The following is a 16,780-nucleotide window of genomic DNA, read 5'->3' on the forward strand; positions in this document are numbered from 1 at the left end:
ACAGAGTAATGTAAGAGAACACATGACCCACATCTAGGTGTCAGTGTGATGTTGGACAGTGCCACTTGCAGACCTAAACATAGAGACAGCTCCTACCTTGTACTCTTTAATGTATATTTGTAAATAGTTCTAAGAATTAAAGTTAACCTACTATAGACAACAAAGATGTCATTTAAACCTACTGAGATGTAGCCAACACCCCACAACAATATTAAGTCTATCTTTCTGACTGACAGTGGTAGAGAGTTTTGGGAACTGACATTTTTTCCACGCCATGTCTGGGTCTGTTGTAAATGAATTGTTCGAAATTGATTGCTATGATTAATCAATCCATATGAGGGCCTTGTCTGCCCCCAGGTAGGCATACAAGATCCCATGGGACTACATCAGAAAAGATCAGGGAACTTCTCCCTAGCTTCCTGACCAACAGTTATCTCTGTCTGTTATTATGATTTTGAATATCAAGTCATTATCACTTAGCCATTTGTGGGGGTTTGCTGTGTGCAAATTGGCTGCTGCATTACAACAGCGACAGCAATTCAAAAGCACTTTGGCTATAGATGCTTTGAGATATAAAAAAAACCTTGCATTTATATAGTGCTTTTCATAATCAGTTGGTAACACACTCACCTGAGTAACAAGGTTCCAAGTTCAAGTTCCACTCCAGGACTTGAGCACAAAAATCAAGGATGACACTCCAGTGCTGTACTGAGGGAGTGCTACACTGTCAGAGGTGTTTTCTTTGGATGAGATGTTAAACCGAGGTCCCATCTGCCTGCTAAGATCCAATGACACTATACACTATTTTAAAGAATAGCAGGGGAGTTAGCCTGTGTTCTGGTCAATGCTTATTCCTCAATCAACATCACAAAAACATTATCCGATCATTATCTCATGGTTTGTAGGAACTTGCTGTGTGTAAATTGGCTGCCAGCATTCCCCGCGTTACAACACTTCAAAAGTATTTTGTTGTTGTACTGTGCCCAGAGATAACCAGTGATCATGAAAAGAACTATATAAATGCAAATTTTTTTTGTTTTTCTACCATCTGATTATTAGGATGGTAGAAGGTGAATAAGATAGGAATTGCTAGATGAAAAAAAGACTGTTCCTATCGTGAGAAGCATCGATTAGGAGTAACGCTCACCTTGAATGGTGACCTGGAGGATATCAGTGAGAAAACTAATAGAAAAACAAATTAAAACCCAGAAATACAGCTTTGAAGTGAATGCAACATAAAAGGAACATTCATCATGTTTTAGTTCTATTTTACAGGTACCATTTATGATTGTAACAGTATATTTTGCATTACAGTTAATGCATTTAACCTTTCCTATGAAATACCAGTTTAGAATTTCAACATAGAAATAGATTACAGGGGGAATTTGACCTGATTTACCAGATTGAACTTGCTCTTGATACTTGAAGGATATTTATATTAGAAAGATAAAGGTAAGTAATTCCAAGGTCTCATCAACCCCTATGAGTTGCAATCAAACAGTTGCCTATCCAGATGTGTCTTCAAGTTATGTAATGAAGCCCTTATGGTTCCTTATGTGCGCTGCTCAACTCAAGGTGGCAGATTTTGTCTGTATGCAAAACGGGAGCATCTCAGTGACCTAATCAAGTAGTCCAAACCAAACACCAGAGATCCCTTTAACCTGCCCCAAGCACAGAAGGACATTCCCTCCTGAACCTCAGTGTGCCTTCAATTCCCTGCGTCAGCAGAGTGAAATTGTCAATCATTTTCCAATTTTGTTTTATTCATTCCACCTTTGAAAATAACTGTGACTCAGGTGAGAGTGTTACCAACTGATTGAGAAGCACTATATAAATGCAAGTTTTTTAAATATCTCAAAGCATTCTATAGCCAAAGTCCCTTTGAATTGCTGTCACTGTTGTATTGCAGGAAATGCAGCAGCCAATTTGCGCACAGCAAACTCCCACAAACGGCAAAGTGCTAATGACTTGAAAGTCTGTTTTTATGATGTTGATTGAGAGATAACTGTTGGTCAGGAAACTGGGGAGAAGTTCTCTGATCTTTTTTGATGTAGTCCCATGGGATCTTGTCTGCCCCCAGGTAGGCATACAAGGCCCTCATATGGATTGATTAATCATAGCAATCAATCTCGAACAATTAGTCTACAACAGACCCAGTAACAAGATAGGGATATATCCTATAAACCTATAAATCCTATAAATTTGTGGATCTTGCTGTGCTCCAATTAGCTGCCGCCTTCCCTCATTTTATAGGGCAAAGGACTTTATTGAGCCGTGAACTTGCTGTATAAATGCAAATAATTTTTCTCCATGGAGATGTCTCCCGTGATAGGTTCACAATGACCATTACACAATTTTACATTGCCTTCAAGAGGTGAAGAGCTATAAGTGCCGCTTACCCAATAAAACCCCAGATTGCAATCTATTTTAATTTCCAATAGCTCTTTTTTTTAAATAAAAGAAAAATGCCCTTTTGTATAACTAAATTATTTATCCAGACATGTCAATGTAGCCACTTCTCATGAGCCCGACCTGCAGAAATTCACCTGATTCCAGGTGGGGCGCAAATCCCCACCCCGACAAAACTTTTCTTTTGGACAATGTGAATTGATACTCCTTCCTTACAACCCGGGTAAACATTACCTGGAGCTGCATAGTAACACTCAGCAAATCATTTACCGCTCGCCATCACTTTACATGCACGGGAGGATCTTGTGACCTCAAATTATATATTTTTTTGTTTGACCGAACAGCGACTATTTTGTTTTAGGGTGGGTGGGGGTGACTGTCTAGAAGAATGTGGATCGAGGGAGGCAACTTGGCGAATTATTTAAAAAAAAGATAGAAATGTTTCTTTGAACGTGACGGAAGATTTGGCTTACAGGAAGAAGGGGGAACAGACACGAGAAAACTGTGTGACAGCGTGTGGAGGGTACAGCTAATAGCACGGTAAAGTATACTGGATACTGGTAACTTCTCCTGTAACCCCCTAAACTTAAAAAGCTGACTCGGAACCGAGAGCGCCCTGTGCCCAGAGTGTCAGCCACATAAGGGTGTAAGCGGCTGCCCCTCTCCCTCCATCTGCCTCCGCCACTCATGTTCTAAATGTGGAGTGTTGGTCTCTCAATATTCTTCTGTTTTGTAATACTTAAGCGAATACAGGAGAAGCGTTCATGTTCTTACTTTTAAAGACCCAAATAACATCTTCTCCAGTTTCCCTCAAAAATGTCTTATACCATTGCCAGTCGCTGCATTGAAGCCTGAAAAATAATTAGCCCCCACTGCTCCCCCTAGAAAGAGTTTGTTTGACAGCCCGTTCGGAGCTAGCTTTTAATTCCTCGCATACTTACACAAATAGGTGGATTTAAATTATTTTTGTGCGAGCATTTTCTTTTTTAGCTCCCTTCAGTTGACGCCTGTCTGTTAAATGTTCCTGAGAACCGGTTGGGCTGAGGAGGAGAGAGGGTGGGAGGGGGGAGGGGGTGTATGCGAAAAGCGTGTAGTGAGCAAGATAAAGCAGTTCGAGGTCTGTTTGAGGGACTTAACCCAGGAGAGACTGTAGTAAGGGGCTTCCTAAACGTATCTTACATCCACTTAAGCCGCGGACGACAGGAAATCACCGAGGCTGCATGTAACTCCCAGTAGGGTTGAACAAACCACGTACACTCATTCGGTTGTACAGTGCCTGGAGGTTTTACTGGCGTCTTCCAATACTTGCTAACGTAAGGTGAGCTGAAAGCAAACCCAAGTTACCGTGTGAGCGCCCTTTACCTAGAGCGTTTGATGTGTAATATGAAAGAAAATAACAAAAAAAAAAAAAATCCTGGTGCCGACTCAGATCGTTTGAGGGTCAGAATCCAGGAACTCCCTCCCTAACAGCACTGTGGGTGTACCAAACCACAGGGACTGCAGCGGTTCAAGGTAGCTGCTCACCACCACCTTCTCAAGGGCAATTAGGGATGGGCAATAAATGCTGGCCCAGCCAGCGAAACCCACATCCAGTAAATTAATTTAGAAAGAGTAGGAGCTGGCATATGTAGTGACTTGCAGAAGTCTTGTCCCTGTAAGTTTGCTTGTTTCGAGTTGCTAGGTAACACAGTTGTTCCTTTTTTTGGCTCTGAAGCCGCCGTCTCTTCCCATAAGCACCCCCAATCGGTGTTTGACTTGAGCTGCACTGGTAAAGCTAATTCTGCTTTTCTTAAACTATGGCTATAATGCTAACAACAATGAATCGTGTTTTTAATGTCCCTTTAACCACTCCAAGATGTGTTGCCTTACAAAATTTGGCACAGAACCACATGAGGAGATAATAGGACTGGTGTCCAAAAGTTTGGTTGAAAGAGGTAAGTTTTAAAGTGTGACATGAAAGAGAGGTAGAGGAGACAAAGAGCAAATTCCAGAACTTGGGACCCAGGCAGCAGCCTATTGACCGTAGAAATCTTGAAGGCCTGTAGGGCTGGAGGAGGTTAGAGACAGTGCAGAACATGATAACGTAAAAAAGAGGAGCAGGAGTAGGCCATTCAGCCCTTCGAGCCTGTTCCACCATTCAGTAAAATCATGGCTGGCTGAAACTCCACTTTTCTGCCTCTCCTCCAGAACTCTCAACTCCCCTTAGATCAAAATTCTATCTAACTCAGCCTTGAATATGGCAAATCTGTGGAGGGATTTAAAAGTAAGGATAAGAGTTTTAAAACTGAGTTATTACAGTCTGAGGGCCCAATGGAGATCAGTGAGAATAGGGGTGACAGGTAAACTGGACTTGGCCTGAGTTAGGATATGGGGAGAGAGTTCTGGGTGAGGTTAATTTTACAGAGGATGCAAGATGGGAGGCTAGTAAGGAGAATATAATTACAACTTGCATTTATATAGTGCGTTTCACACATTATCTTAAGGTGCTTTACAGGTGGCGAATGGATACTGAACAGGGAATAGGAGAGAAGTCAGGGGAGGTGATGGACGAACTATCCAAGAGATAAGTCTTGAGAAGACATTTTAAAATGAGGGGGGTGGTAAATAGGCATAGGTTAGGAAGGGAATTCCAAAGTGCTGGGCATACTGGAATAGGGGGTATAGTTAGTGGTGGGGCCTAGGGGAGGGACGGGGAAGAATCCCAAGTCTTAATATAAACAGCACTAAAGGTTATTTTATAAATTGATCATTTATATTTAAGCTATTTTTTATTGTTCAACTAAAATGTATTTAGGTGTAAATCATAATTAACAATGAAAACCTGCCGGGTCAGCACGTTGTCATTCAGCCTCTTTACCCTAGATGCAGATGGAGCTGAAGCTGATGAGGTAAAAACTTCTTGTAAATGTTTGAAGTGAACTGACTTTATGATAGTCTCAGCTCAGTTGCTAATTGCCATGGCACCCCATCGCAAAACAAACCATAACTCAGCATCTAACTGGCAACCTCGGTCATTCCTTGTTTAGAAACATGTTAGAAACTGGCTCCTGATGTGTTTTCAGATTTCTCCCCACCTTTCCTGACAGTGCTGTCTCTTGTTGATGTACATTTCTAATGGTGCTAAGTGGCCAATCTTCGTTTCTGACAGTAGGCAGCGAGTGTCAGCAAACTGTACCACTGTGGCGGACATCCCATCTTCTTCTCACCCAATGTTCACATGGATACACTTTCTATCAGGAGTCACAGGATAGATATAAGAATAGCAATATAATTACTTTTCCCCTTGCTAACCTAAGATTATGAAGCCAAGTGTAATAGCCTAACTCCTGTTGGTGTTGTCTGTAGCATGGGGTACTCCCACCATCAGGGAGGATAAAAATATGATTGTTACAAGCCCAATCTTCATCCATCTGTAGCTTCTGTCCTTTCACATTCCTCTTCATGCGATTTTAATTCTGCCTATAGTCTGTCTTCTGGACAGATTATAGATCGTGCCATTCTAAAGTGGAGGTGATGAAAGTGCCAAAAGTGTTATTTTTCCCCCTAAGATCATGCAAAACATATTGCCAGGATGCAGAGGAAAGTACTGTTAAAACTACTTGTGAAGACATGAAACCACTACAAATTCAGTTGTCGAGCTCATTGGCATCTATGCTGACGCAAATTTAGAGAATGGAAATAAACAAACCCACCAAAAAAAAGAGCAATTGTAAACCGGTTTATATTCGATATTGGCTTCAGAGTCAAATTCCACCCGTTGCTAATTCAGCTCTAGTTTTTCACACCAGATATCAAAAAATGCCACAAGGTTGGCTATTATGGAAATCTCACTCCTGGAACAGGAACTCTTTTGAGTTTAGGGTTAAGGCACATTATTGAATCAGGATAAAGTCGTACTAAATAAAAGTGGAAACGTTAACCAGATGTGGTTTCCTTCAGGCTTGGTTAATGGCAGGAAGCTGGGCTGAGCTGAGCTGGGCTCAGCCCTTACCTGAATTGTGAGTCATTGTTTTAGTATACCTGAAACTTAAATATATAAAAAAAAAGGAAAACGTTCCATTGCCATTAATCACTCTGGGAAGCAAAATAAAAAAGTTCCAGCCAAGCAACTTGGAAGAGGCTGTGGAATTACTCACCATACTGAAAAGAAAAACTTGCATTTATATAGAGCTTTTCACCATCACCGAATTTCTAATGGAGTACTTTTTGTTTTAGGGAAGTATAGTCATTATTGTAATGTGGAAAATGCAGCAGACAATTTGCGCACAGCAAGCTCCCACAAGCAGCAATGTGATAATGACCAGTGTATCTGTTTTTGTGATGTGAGGGATAAATATTGGCCAGACACTGGGATATCTCCCCTCCTCTTCTTCATCCATCTGAGAATGTAGACAGGGCCTTGGTTTAATATTTCATCTGAAAGACGACACCCTCAACTGTGCAGCACTCCCTTCAGTACTACAATGGGGGTGTCAATTTTGATTTTTGTTTTCAAGTCTTGCAGTGAGATTTAGAACCTGGAACCTTGTAACTTATTGATAAGGGTGCTACCTACTGAGCCGCAGCTGACTGTAACGTACTGCCCTAAAATTATTTTAATATTTAGTGTATATATAATGTGAAACTCAAGTAACCATGGCAATACAGTTAGGATTAGCCAGTAATTAAAGCAAAAGAAAAAAAATCAAACCCATAATCTATTTGTTTAGAGCTACATGTCATGGCTTCAGTGCACCTTACCACTGCACTGCCTGCTTAACAATCCACAGGCTAGGTTTGGCATCACAAATTCTAATTTTTAACTTGCAAAGTCTCCTCCCCTACTTTTGTCAGCTTTCTAGGGTTCTTTCCAAGACCTTACCTGTTTACAGAAGTAAATAAATGCACAACCATCTTCCCCTGTTTCTAGTGACATGGTCACTCGCCTTAACCAGAAAGGGACAACTTCTGCACGTGATACAAGCACGTCACAGGAATCCGAGGAGAAAGAAAACCCAGATCCAATATTTTTTTTTTTGCTTATCGCCCTTTCTTACTTCATTTCAAATACATCATTAGTTACTTAGTAATGACATGATAAAGAGACAAGTTGTACACATATGTTTTAAATGGATGTAACATCTTTCAGAGAACTCGGTTGACGATGGCACAAAGTGATAGATTACCAAATTATTGAGCTATTTGACCAGCCACTGCACAATCGTTTAAAAGATAAGTAATGAATCAAAAGGTCCGAGCAGCATTAACTTCTGAAGTGAAGGTTGCTCGAGCAAATAATTAACTACAAGCAACGTTTAATCATCAAATTAATGATAAACTCTAGTGCTTCTCTCACTGGTAGGTCAGTTTAACACTTAAGCTTGTAACAGGGCTGCCTTTAGGAAGAGGTTTAACTCAGCAAATAACAATTAACTTTTCATTTTATAATATTTTAGTCCATCTCCCATTGCATTGCATACAGGATGTCAAGAATAACTGTAGTTTTGAGACAAAATGGGGTTCAAGGCTGGGAGAATAATTGAATCAGGGAGTACCACACTACTTTCAAGTCATACATTTTCCTTATTTTAACATATATTTCCATCACAAATCCCTGCATCTATGTTTATAAAGGAAACTAACTGCCTATACAAATTTGTCATGGTGTAATTACAATTCTATACCAGTTGGTGGCACCTCTACAGAGTGAGGGGGTAATTTCAGGGTGGCAAATTTACATAGTTTCCATTGTAAGTATGAACATCAGAAATTATAATTTTTTTTTAAAATGATGAAGTGCAGAGAGGCAAGCTTTTAAAAATATATTAATTGACTTGATCAAGAAACAAGCTGCAAGGTACCTCAAAGGTTGAAAAGAATTAAGAGAAGATGAGGTAAATTAACAATTTAAGTAGGTGAGATCATGCTTAAGGAGGTCTTGTGGCACAAAAAGATAGCGCTGAGCTAGAAGCTCTGGGTTCAAGACCCACACCAGGACTTGATAATGTGGCCAGACTGGTTGATTATCAGCCTGTAAATCCTTCCAATATTGCCTGATGGCAGGTGGTAAGAGTGGGAGGAGTTCCTGGTCAGCCATACTGCAGAAGGCAATGGCAAACCACTGCAGTACTTTCCAAGCATAATCATGGACCAATCCAATAGAAACCCATGTCACCTACACCCTTTTAGGGCTTGGTGCCTGAAGGAGGAGGATATCAAGCTTGGATTTTGAAAGTCTGTAGGGGGGAGCGAATACTGAGGCATGAAAGCATTCAGTTTTTGGGCAAGAGTGCGTTTGAGTGGGAAATTGTGTGGTGCGTCTGGATTTCAGTACAGTGATGAAATGGGGAGGCAGAAAAGCAGATACCCTGAGCTTTCTGAAGGCATCTTCAACTGTGGGATTGTGCGAATTCCCCTTGACATCAGAGCAGATGATGAGCTGAAGAATGTCGATAGCTGAAAAAGGACCAAGACCAAAGAGATCTACCAAAGGCAAGAGGTGGTAGCAGTCAGTTGGACTTGTAAGATTCATGTAGCTATGGCACTTTCATAGAAATTAATGAAAGTAGTTTTCATTGCTCCATCGAATGGTATAGAGCATGGGCCACACTGGTATGTTGTAATCCTGTGCATTACTATATGGATGTTGAAATTACTGCTTCAGAATCACTTCCATATACCCAGTGCTTTCCATTTAGCACTTATGGTGTTGACAAGATAATTAACACCAGAATAGCTTCTTGAAGCATGAAACCAGTTTTTAATCTGTCAAATGTTCTTTCCTTTTAAAAAATTGAGGGGGTCTGGTGTGTACATAGAGACAGATGAATTTGATTCAGCCTCGGTGAAGAAATAGGATTATTTACAGTTTGGGACAGCCTGGTGAAAGGTGTCAGGAGATAAAATCTCCTGGTTCAATTACTGTAAACTCATTGGGAATGGATTAAAAATGCATAGCCAAGCTAACTTCCTGAGCATTAAAGAAATTCAAAATGCATTTATTCTTTAACGTTCCCCTAATAGTCTCCCCCAAGAGTCATTTTTTTTAATTCATTCATGGGATATGGGTGTCACTGGTTAGACCAGCATTTATTGCCCATCTCTAATTGCCTTACACAGAGGGCATTTAGAGTCAACCACATTGCTGTGGAGCTGGAGTCACAAGTAGGCCAGACCAGGTAAGGGTGGCAAATTTCCTTCCTTAAAGGGCAACAATTATTAGACATTTAATTCCTGATTTTTTTAAATTTTATATTTTACATTGAATTCAAATTTCACCATCTGCTATGGTGGGATTTGAACCCAGGACCCAGATCTTAGGCTGGGTCTCTGGAGTATAAGTCCAGTGACAATGCCACTATGCTATTACCTTCCCATTAAAGTCACTGATTCATTCACAGCTACTTGTCCATGTGGCTGTCCTTTATCTTTTGAGATTAAATAAGTGAGTGCTGGTATGCTGTTATGCTATGAAGTACGTCAGAAGCAAGTCTTGATCAAGCTTTACCAATTATCCAAACACAGACAACATCCATCAGCAGGACATGGGCCAGTGACCGTTAGAGAGGACACAGGCAGATTTTGCCCTTTCCCAGCCTGAGTGCACTGTGACCAACCAAAGTAGCCCCACTGCTGAGACCAACAATTCGGGTCAACCCTAGAAAGGACTTGGCTGATTTTATATAAATCAGCATCAGACCAAGCAATAAAGTTACCTCCTGAGCGATCAGGGCAAGGAGCCCGACTTCTTTCTTTAAAAAAAACACCAGCAATCTCCAGAACCTTGATATTCATGAATAAAAATAAATTGTTCCCCACATTAGTAAACTCTCTCCGCTGTTGTTTAAATATGTGACTTTGTCATGACTTATGTCTGTTTAGACTAGTAAGGTTGTAAAATGTACTGCTTGAATATATTTTTCCTTATTAGGCCACAGTGCGACTGATATTTGTACTGGAATTAGCCAACACACCATTGGAACATATCCCCACCCCTTGTATTTTTCCTGAAGGCATTGGATTGGAATCTTCAGTTTAGCCATCCATGTTCCTCTGTTTAAACATTCTGCACAGTTCTGCTTCAGCCATTGATCACTCCAAATTATAATGTTCTTTAAAGCTACAATGCAATAGAAAGATATTGTGCACATATAAAATCACCAACACAGTTAATTTACATTTATATAGCAGTTAGTGTAAAAGAAGTCCCAAGCTGCTCCAGGAGGGGTGGGGATTAGGGGATTTTAGTGTCAGCTGTGACACAGTGGGTTGCATTCTCACCACTGAGTCAAATGGTTGTAGATTCATGACCCCATAGAGTTCAGCATAGTTCATTGAAGGAGTGCTGCACTGCTGGAGGTGCCATCTTTCCAATGAGACGTTAAGCCAAGATCCCATTGGCCCTATCAAGAGGACATGAGAGATTCCATGGCAGTATCATTTTCCCATCAGATTGGAAAATAGCGAATGTAACTCCTTTTAAAAAAGGAAGGAGACTGAAAACAGGAAACTACTGGACAGTTAGCCTAACATCTATCTTCGGGAAAATACTTGAATCTATTATTAAGGAGGTAAGAGCAGGGCATTTTGAAAATCTTAATGCAATCAGGCAGAGTCAATATGGTTTTGTGAAAGGGAAATCATGTTTGACTAATTTATTAGAGTTCTTTGAGAAGGAAGCAAGTAACGTGGATAAAGGGGAACCTGTAGATGTGGACTACTTGGATTTCCAAAAGGTGCTTGTTAAGGTGCCACGTCGAAGGTTATGACAAAATAAGAATTCATGGTGGAGAGGGTAACATATTATCATGGATAGAGGATTGGTTAGCTACCAGGAAACAGAGAGTAGGGATAAATGGGTAACTTTTGTGTTGGTATCTGTAACCAGTGGAATTCCATAGGAAACAGTGCTGAGGCCTCAACTATTTACAATCTATGTCAATGACTTGGATGAAGGAACTGAATGTATGGTAGCTAAATTTACTGTTGACACAAAGGTAGGAAAGTAAATTGTGAGGTGGACGTAGAGTCTACGAAGAGAGACAGTTAGGTTAAGTGAGTGGGCAAAAATTTGATAGATGGAGTATGAAGTGTAAAAATGTGAACTTGCCCACTTTAGCAGGAGGAATAGAAAAGCAGTATATTATTTAAATGGGGAGAGATTGCAGAACTGTGATTCAGAGGGATCTGGGTGTCCTAGTATATAAATCACAAAAAGTTAGTATGTACGTACTGCAAGTGATTAGGAAGACAAATAGAATGTCATTTATTGCAAGGGGAACAGAACATAAAAATAGGGAAGATTTTTCTACAGTTGTATAGGGAATTGATGAAACCACACCTGGAGTGCTGTGTACAGTTTTGGTCTCCTTACTTACGAAAGGATATAATTGCATTGGATGCAGTTCAGAGAAGGTTCACTTGACTGATTCCTGGAATGAAGGGGTTGTCCTATGAGGAAAGGTTGGAGAGGCTGGGCCTGTATCCATTGGGGTTTAGAAGAATGAGCAGTGACCTTATTGAAACATATAATATCCTAAGGGGACGAAAAGGTGGATGCTGAAAGGATGTTTCCTCTTATGAGAGAGAGACTAGAACTAGGGAACACAGTCTAAAAATAACAGGTCTCCCATTTAAAATGGAGATGAGAATTTTTTCTGAGGGTTGTTAGCTTGTGGAATTCTCTTCCCCAGAAAGCAGTGGAGGCAGGGTCATTGAATATTTTTAAGGCTGAGTTAGATTGATTCCTTGTCAATCAAGAATCTAAGGACCTAGGAGGTAGACAGGAAAGTAGAATAGAGGCCACAATCAAATGAGCCATGATCTTATCAAATGGTGGGGCAGGTACAGGGGATCAAATGGCTTATTCCTGCACCTAATTCGTAAGTTTGTATGCAATATTTTGATGAAGAACAGGGGTTCTCTCTGGTGCCATGGCCAATATTTATCCATCCACCTACCTCACTGAAACATTATCACATTACTGTTTGTGGGAGTTTGCTGTGTGCAATCTGACTGCAGTGCTTCCTACATTACAACAGTGATTACGCTTCTTAAAAAGTACTTCTTTGGCTGGAATGTGCTTTGGAACATCCCTGAGGTCATGAAAAGTGCAATATAAATGGAAGTTTTTTTATTGGCAGAAGAAAGAGTTTTGATAAGGGATTTAAAAAGGACAGAAATGAGATGAAGTGGTTGATGGAGGGAATTCCAGAGTATGGGAATCTGCTACCCATGATGGGGCATGGGGAAGGGAGATATGCAAAAGACTGGAGTCAAGGGAAAAGAATGTTCAAGGGAGTTTTGGGGGAATTTCAGTTTGGAGAAGATTGCTGATATAGAGATTTGAAGGTGCGTTAGAGAATTTTAAATGTACAATGAAGCCAACAAAGATCCTTGAGAACAGGGTGATGGCTGAGTGATACTTAATGCAGGTCAGGTACATATAGCAGAATTTTTAATATCTTTCAGTATTCCCACTCTTAATTGCTAGCTAGTCAATCTCACTGAAAATTACACACTGGATAAGTGAAATCAAAACAAAATGCTGGAAAAACTCAGCAAACCTGGCAACATCTGTGGAGAGAGAAACAGAGTTAACATTTTGAGTCTATGTGACTCTTCTTCAGCTCTGAAGAAGGGTCAGACAGACTTGAAACATTAGCATCTATGAGGAGAGAAACAGAGTTGTCAGACCTGATGAGTTTTTCCAGCATTTATCTGTCTTTATTTCGGATTTCCAGCATTGGCAGTATTTGGTTTTTACACATTGATTAAGGATTGGATTGTACTCTGCTGTGGTGTTCCTCTGGGATTCACTCTGAGGGCTCAGTATACCCACCTTGGTTGGTTGCAACAAAGATTTTAACATTTATTTTCCTTGTAAATACCTTTTCCAATCCAAATATATTTAATTTTTAATAACGAGCCAATCAAACCAGGTTTTCTTGAGTCAAAGAAGAGTAAGTTACTAACCCCGAGGGAAAAATAATAAAGACCTGACGATGTGCACACCGATATAAGAAGAAAGTTAGAATCCAAGAAAAAATTAAAAGAATATACGATGAAGTCCTCTGCTTGTCTTTGCCACATAGATTGTGGAACATTGCGACCATTTGAAGTTAAATGGTTTCCTGTAGAATTCTGGAGTTTCTTGGTTTAGGCCTACACTTTGTTAAAGGCACACTTTAGCTTCAAAGAGAGAGAGAGATCTTTACTGCTCTCTTCCAGCAGTGTTTTTAAATGACTGATGTTTCTTTTCCTCCTTTTCTGATTCTGCTTTTTAAAACTCCTGTCTGTATATTCCCAGAAAGCAATATGATTGGCTTGTCTCGCTATCATTATTTCAAACCATGTAATCCCATTTTTGATCTTATCACCTCTGAAACTTTTGACACATTTCAAGATAGAAATCAACAGGAGATGGGGTTATTTCACCCTTCATAGGGGGTTTTGAAATTCTGATGAGTATCTGTCTGGTTAGCAGTTCTCATTATCTTGATAGAACTACAGCTGATCAAAGTCTAGTACTTTGCATTTTTAATGTCTTCCTTTCAAGAGAGTCTCTGTTTGAAGAGGACCAGGACGTGTGAAATTCCATGCAACAGGTTTGCAGTGCAACCCGTATAGAAACTTTCCAGAGAAGTGGTCAACTTACAGAATCAAACATCAGGTGACTCGTGAGAGCCATTTTTTGATCAATGTCTTTTCTTGTTATTTTTTGAAAAACAGGCCTTCTTTAAACAGTTCAATATGTCTGTGATTAGCTGGCGAAGTTGCAGGTAGATCTCACTCAGTCACAGCTTCCCATCGTCGTGACAATATGCATCTATACATATACATACATATGTATATAATTATATTAGATGAGAGAATAGGGTTGTGTATCCTAGTTAGCAGATAAAGTTGTATAAATGGGGACAAGAAGATACAAAGAGACATGAATAGATTAAATCCATGGGTAAAATCTGAAGTCATTCACTTTAGATTCAAGAAAGATATTTCGGAGTATTTCTTAATGGTGAGAGACTACAAACTGGAAGAGCAAGAGAATTTGGGAGGCAAACACAAACCACTGAAAGCTAATCCACAGGCACAAAAAGAACTCAAAAAGGCTATTGGAATTTTTTTTTATATGTTAAAGGTTATGGGGAGGAAGTTATGCTTCAGTGGTATAAAGCTTTGGTCAGACTCAGTCAGAGATATTGTGGACAGTTTTGGCCACTATTTCTCAGGAAGAGTATTTTGGTCTTGTACAGTAGGTTTACCAGAATGATAGAGCTTAAAGGATTAAATTATGAGAACAGATTACATTAACTTGGCTTATCATCATCATCATCGTCTGTCCTTAAATTTGAGAATGACGTCTACTCAGGGTTGTGAGTTTCTGCCATGGGTCTTCATGTGACGGATCAGGCTGATTTTCAGCCCACCGATCTTTGGGCACCTGGGATTCGATGTCCCATGAGGTACTGGGGCCCAGAGTGCAGGATTTGTCTCTTTTATTTTTCCTTCTATGCTACTACTCTGCCTCTTCATTAAGGCATTGGGACTCGATGCAAGATGCAACTTGATGGACAAGTTGTCACCATTCTAAGAGCATAAGATCATAAGAAATGAATGATTGGTAGCAATCTTCTCACAGTCATTAAGGTCAATGCTGCTGCACTTCAAAAGAGTTTCAGAGTCTCTTGGAAGCATTTCCTTTGCCCTCCTTTGGAACGTTGGCCATTTGAGAATTGAGAGAATAGGACCTGGCAGGGGAGATGGATTTTGGCCATCCAAACATAATGTCTATTCCATCAAGTAGATTTTGCAGTTTTGCCTGAATGCTGCTGAACCTGGCTTCAAGAAGGACACTAGTGTTTGTTTGATGGGCCTCCTATTGAATCCAGGCTTATATCACATTGAGTTTAGACATTTCTGGGGCTGTCTAATTAACAATAGAGTAAATACTGAGGAACCAGTTAACCCTGGTAAGGGAAGCCTAACAAAGGGCTTAGTCTTAAAATTAGAGCTACATCATCAAAATGAAATCCAGAAGCAATTTTTCACAAAAAGGGTAGTAGAAATCTGTAATTAAATCCTTAAAAGGCTGTGAATGCTGTTTTAGTGGTAATTTTCAAGACTGAATGACACAGAGTTTGATCAGGTAAGGATCTCAAGAAGTGTGGATCTAATGTTCACAGTTCAGCCATGACTGAATTGAATGGCAGAACAGGTTCGAGGGGATGAATGGCCTGCTCCCATTTCGAGGCTTTCATGCAGCCTGCTGGAACTCGCTATTCAAGCTCATGTTATGAATGATTCTTTGTATCTGGCAACTACAGAATTATAATGCAGCAAAATTCTGAAATATCGCAAGGACAGGAGGGAAGTTGAATGGGGAATAAAATTTTCCCCGATGACTCAGTTGGTAAGTGCAATGCCTGGTGTAAAACTAAACCATACAGGCCAGGAAAATTACAGCAGCAACAACAATGACAACAACAGCAACAAAAATAGCTGGAAAACCTCAGGTCTGACAGCATCTGCAGAGAGGAATACAGGAAAATTACAAGTTCAGTATGCAATTGACTTGTTGGCTCAGCTGGTAAATGCAACATCCTGTGTGTTGGCAAGTGAAACAATTAGGGAGGGCCTTTTTTTGCCCCCATCACTGCCACCATCATGGAGGGTCCACGGACTCAGACCGTCAAACTGGTCCGAGCTACTAAAATTCTTGGAAGGACGGGATCTCAGGGACAGTGTACTCGGGTCCGTGTGGAATTTATGGATGACAGCAACCGATCCATCATTCGAAATGTGAAAGGAGCAGTCCATGAGGGAGATGTGCTCACACTTTTGGAATCTGAGCGTGAAGCAAGATTACGAAAGCAGATCGTCAAAACTGATGCCAGCTGAAGCTTCTATCGAAGTAATTGGTTATGGACATTTTCACAAAGCTTTTTTTTTTGACAAAATAGGACAATAAACATTATAAATAAATAATCTTTTTTTTTAAATTCACTCTGTGCTGAGTTTATTGATTCCATTTATGAGGAAAGTGGGTAGGATTGGGGTGAGCGCTACAATAAGCCTCAGTAACCTTAGGCTAGAGAAGGAGAACATAAGTGATCAGTGCTGCCGTTCCAGACTTCCTATCCTCCCAAAAAGTGATTGTGCAAGGTGACAACAGGAGCATACTCCATTACTGTTAAGTAGCTTGCCAACACATCATCTAAACTCACACATGAAATAGCTAAGAGATATCGGGGGTGGTTGAATAGTGCTAGTGAAATTGCCTCCCAGCTCCTCAGTGCCCCCAGGTTGCAAAAAAAAAAGCTAGGACACTTCAAGTTGAAATGGAAGAACTGGGAAGGTGCTAAGGAGAAATATTTTTACACAGTGAGTT

The 16,780-nt window shown here is 40.3% G+C and overlaps 1 protein-coding gene across 1 annotated transcript; it reads left to right on the forward strand.

Moving 5' to 3' along the window:
* Positions 1–16,056: 16,056 nt before the first annotated feature.
* Positions 16,057–16,290, forward strand: LOC121280077 (40S ribosomal protein S28-like). Its single transcript, XM_041191704.1, has one exon. It carries the CDS (start codon positions 16,057–16,059, stop codon positions 16,288–16,290), a length of 234 nt encoding a protein of 77 aa, XP_041047638.1.
* The last annotated feature ends 490 nt before the right edge of the window (positions 16,291–16,780 follow it).

The sequence above is a fragment of the Carcharodon carcharias genome, chromosome 7 (genome assembly GCF_017639515.1).
Source record: "Carcharodon carcharias isolate sCarCar2 chromosome 7, sCarCar2.pri, whole genome shotgun sequence".
NCBI classification, from domain to species: Eukaryota; Metazoa; Chordata; class Chondrichthyes; order Lamniformes; family Lamnidae; genus Carcharodon; species Carcharodon carcharias.

Bases quoted from the DNA above. Each gene is read 5' to 3' on its own strand.
- LOC121280077 (XM_041191704.1), top strand. From the start codon at position 16,057: ATGGAGGGTCCACGGACTCAGACCGTCAAACTGGTCCGAGCTACTAAA.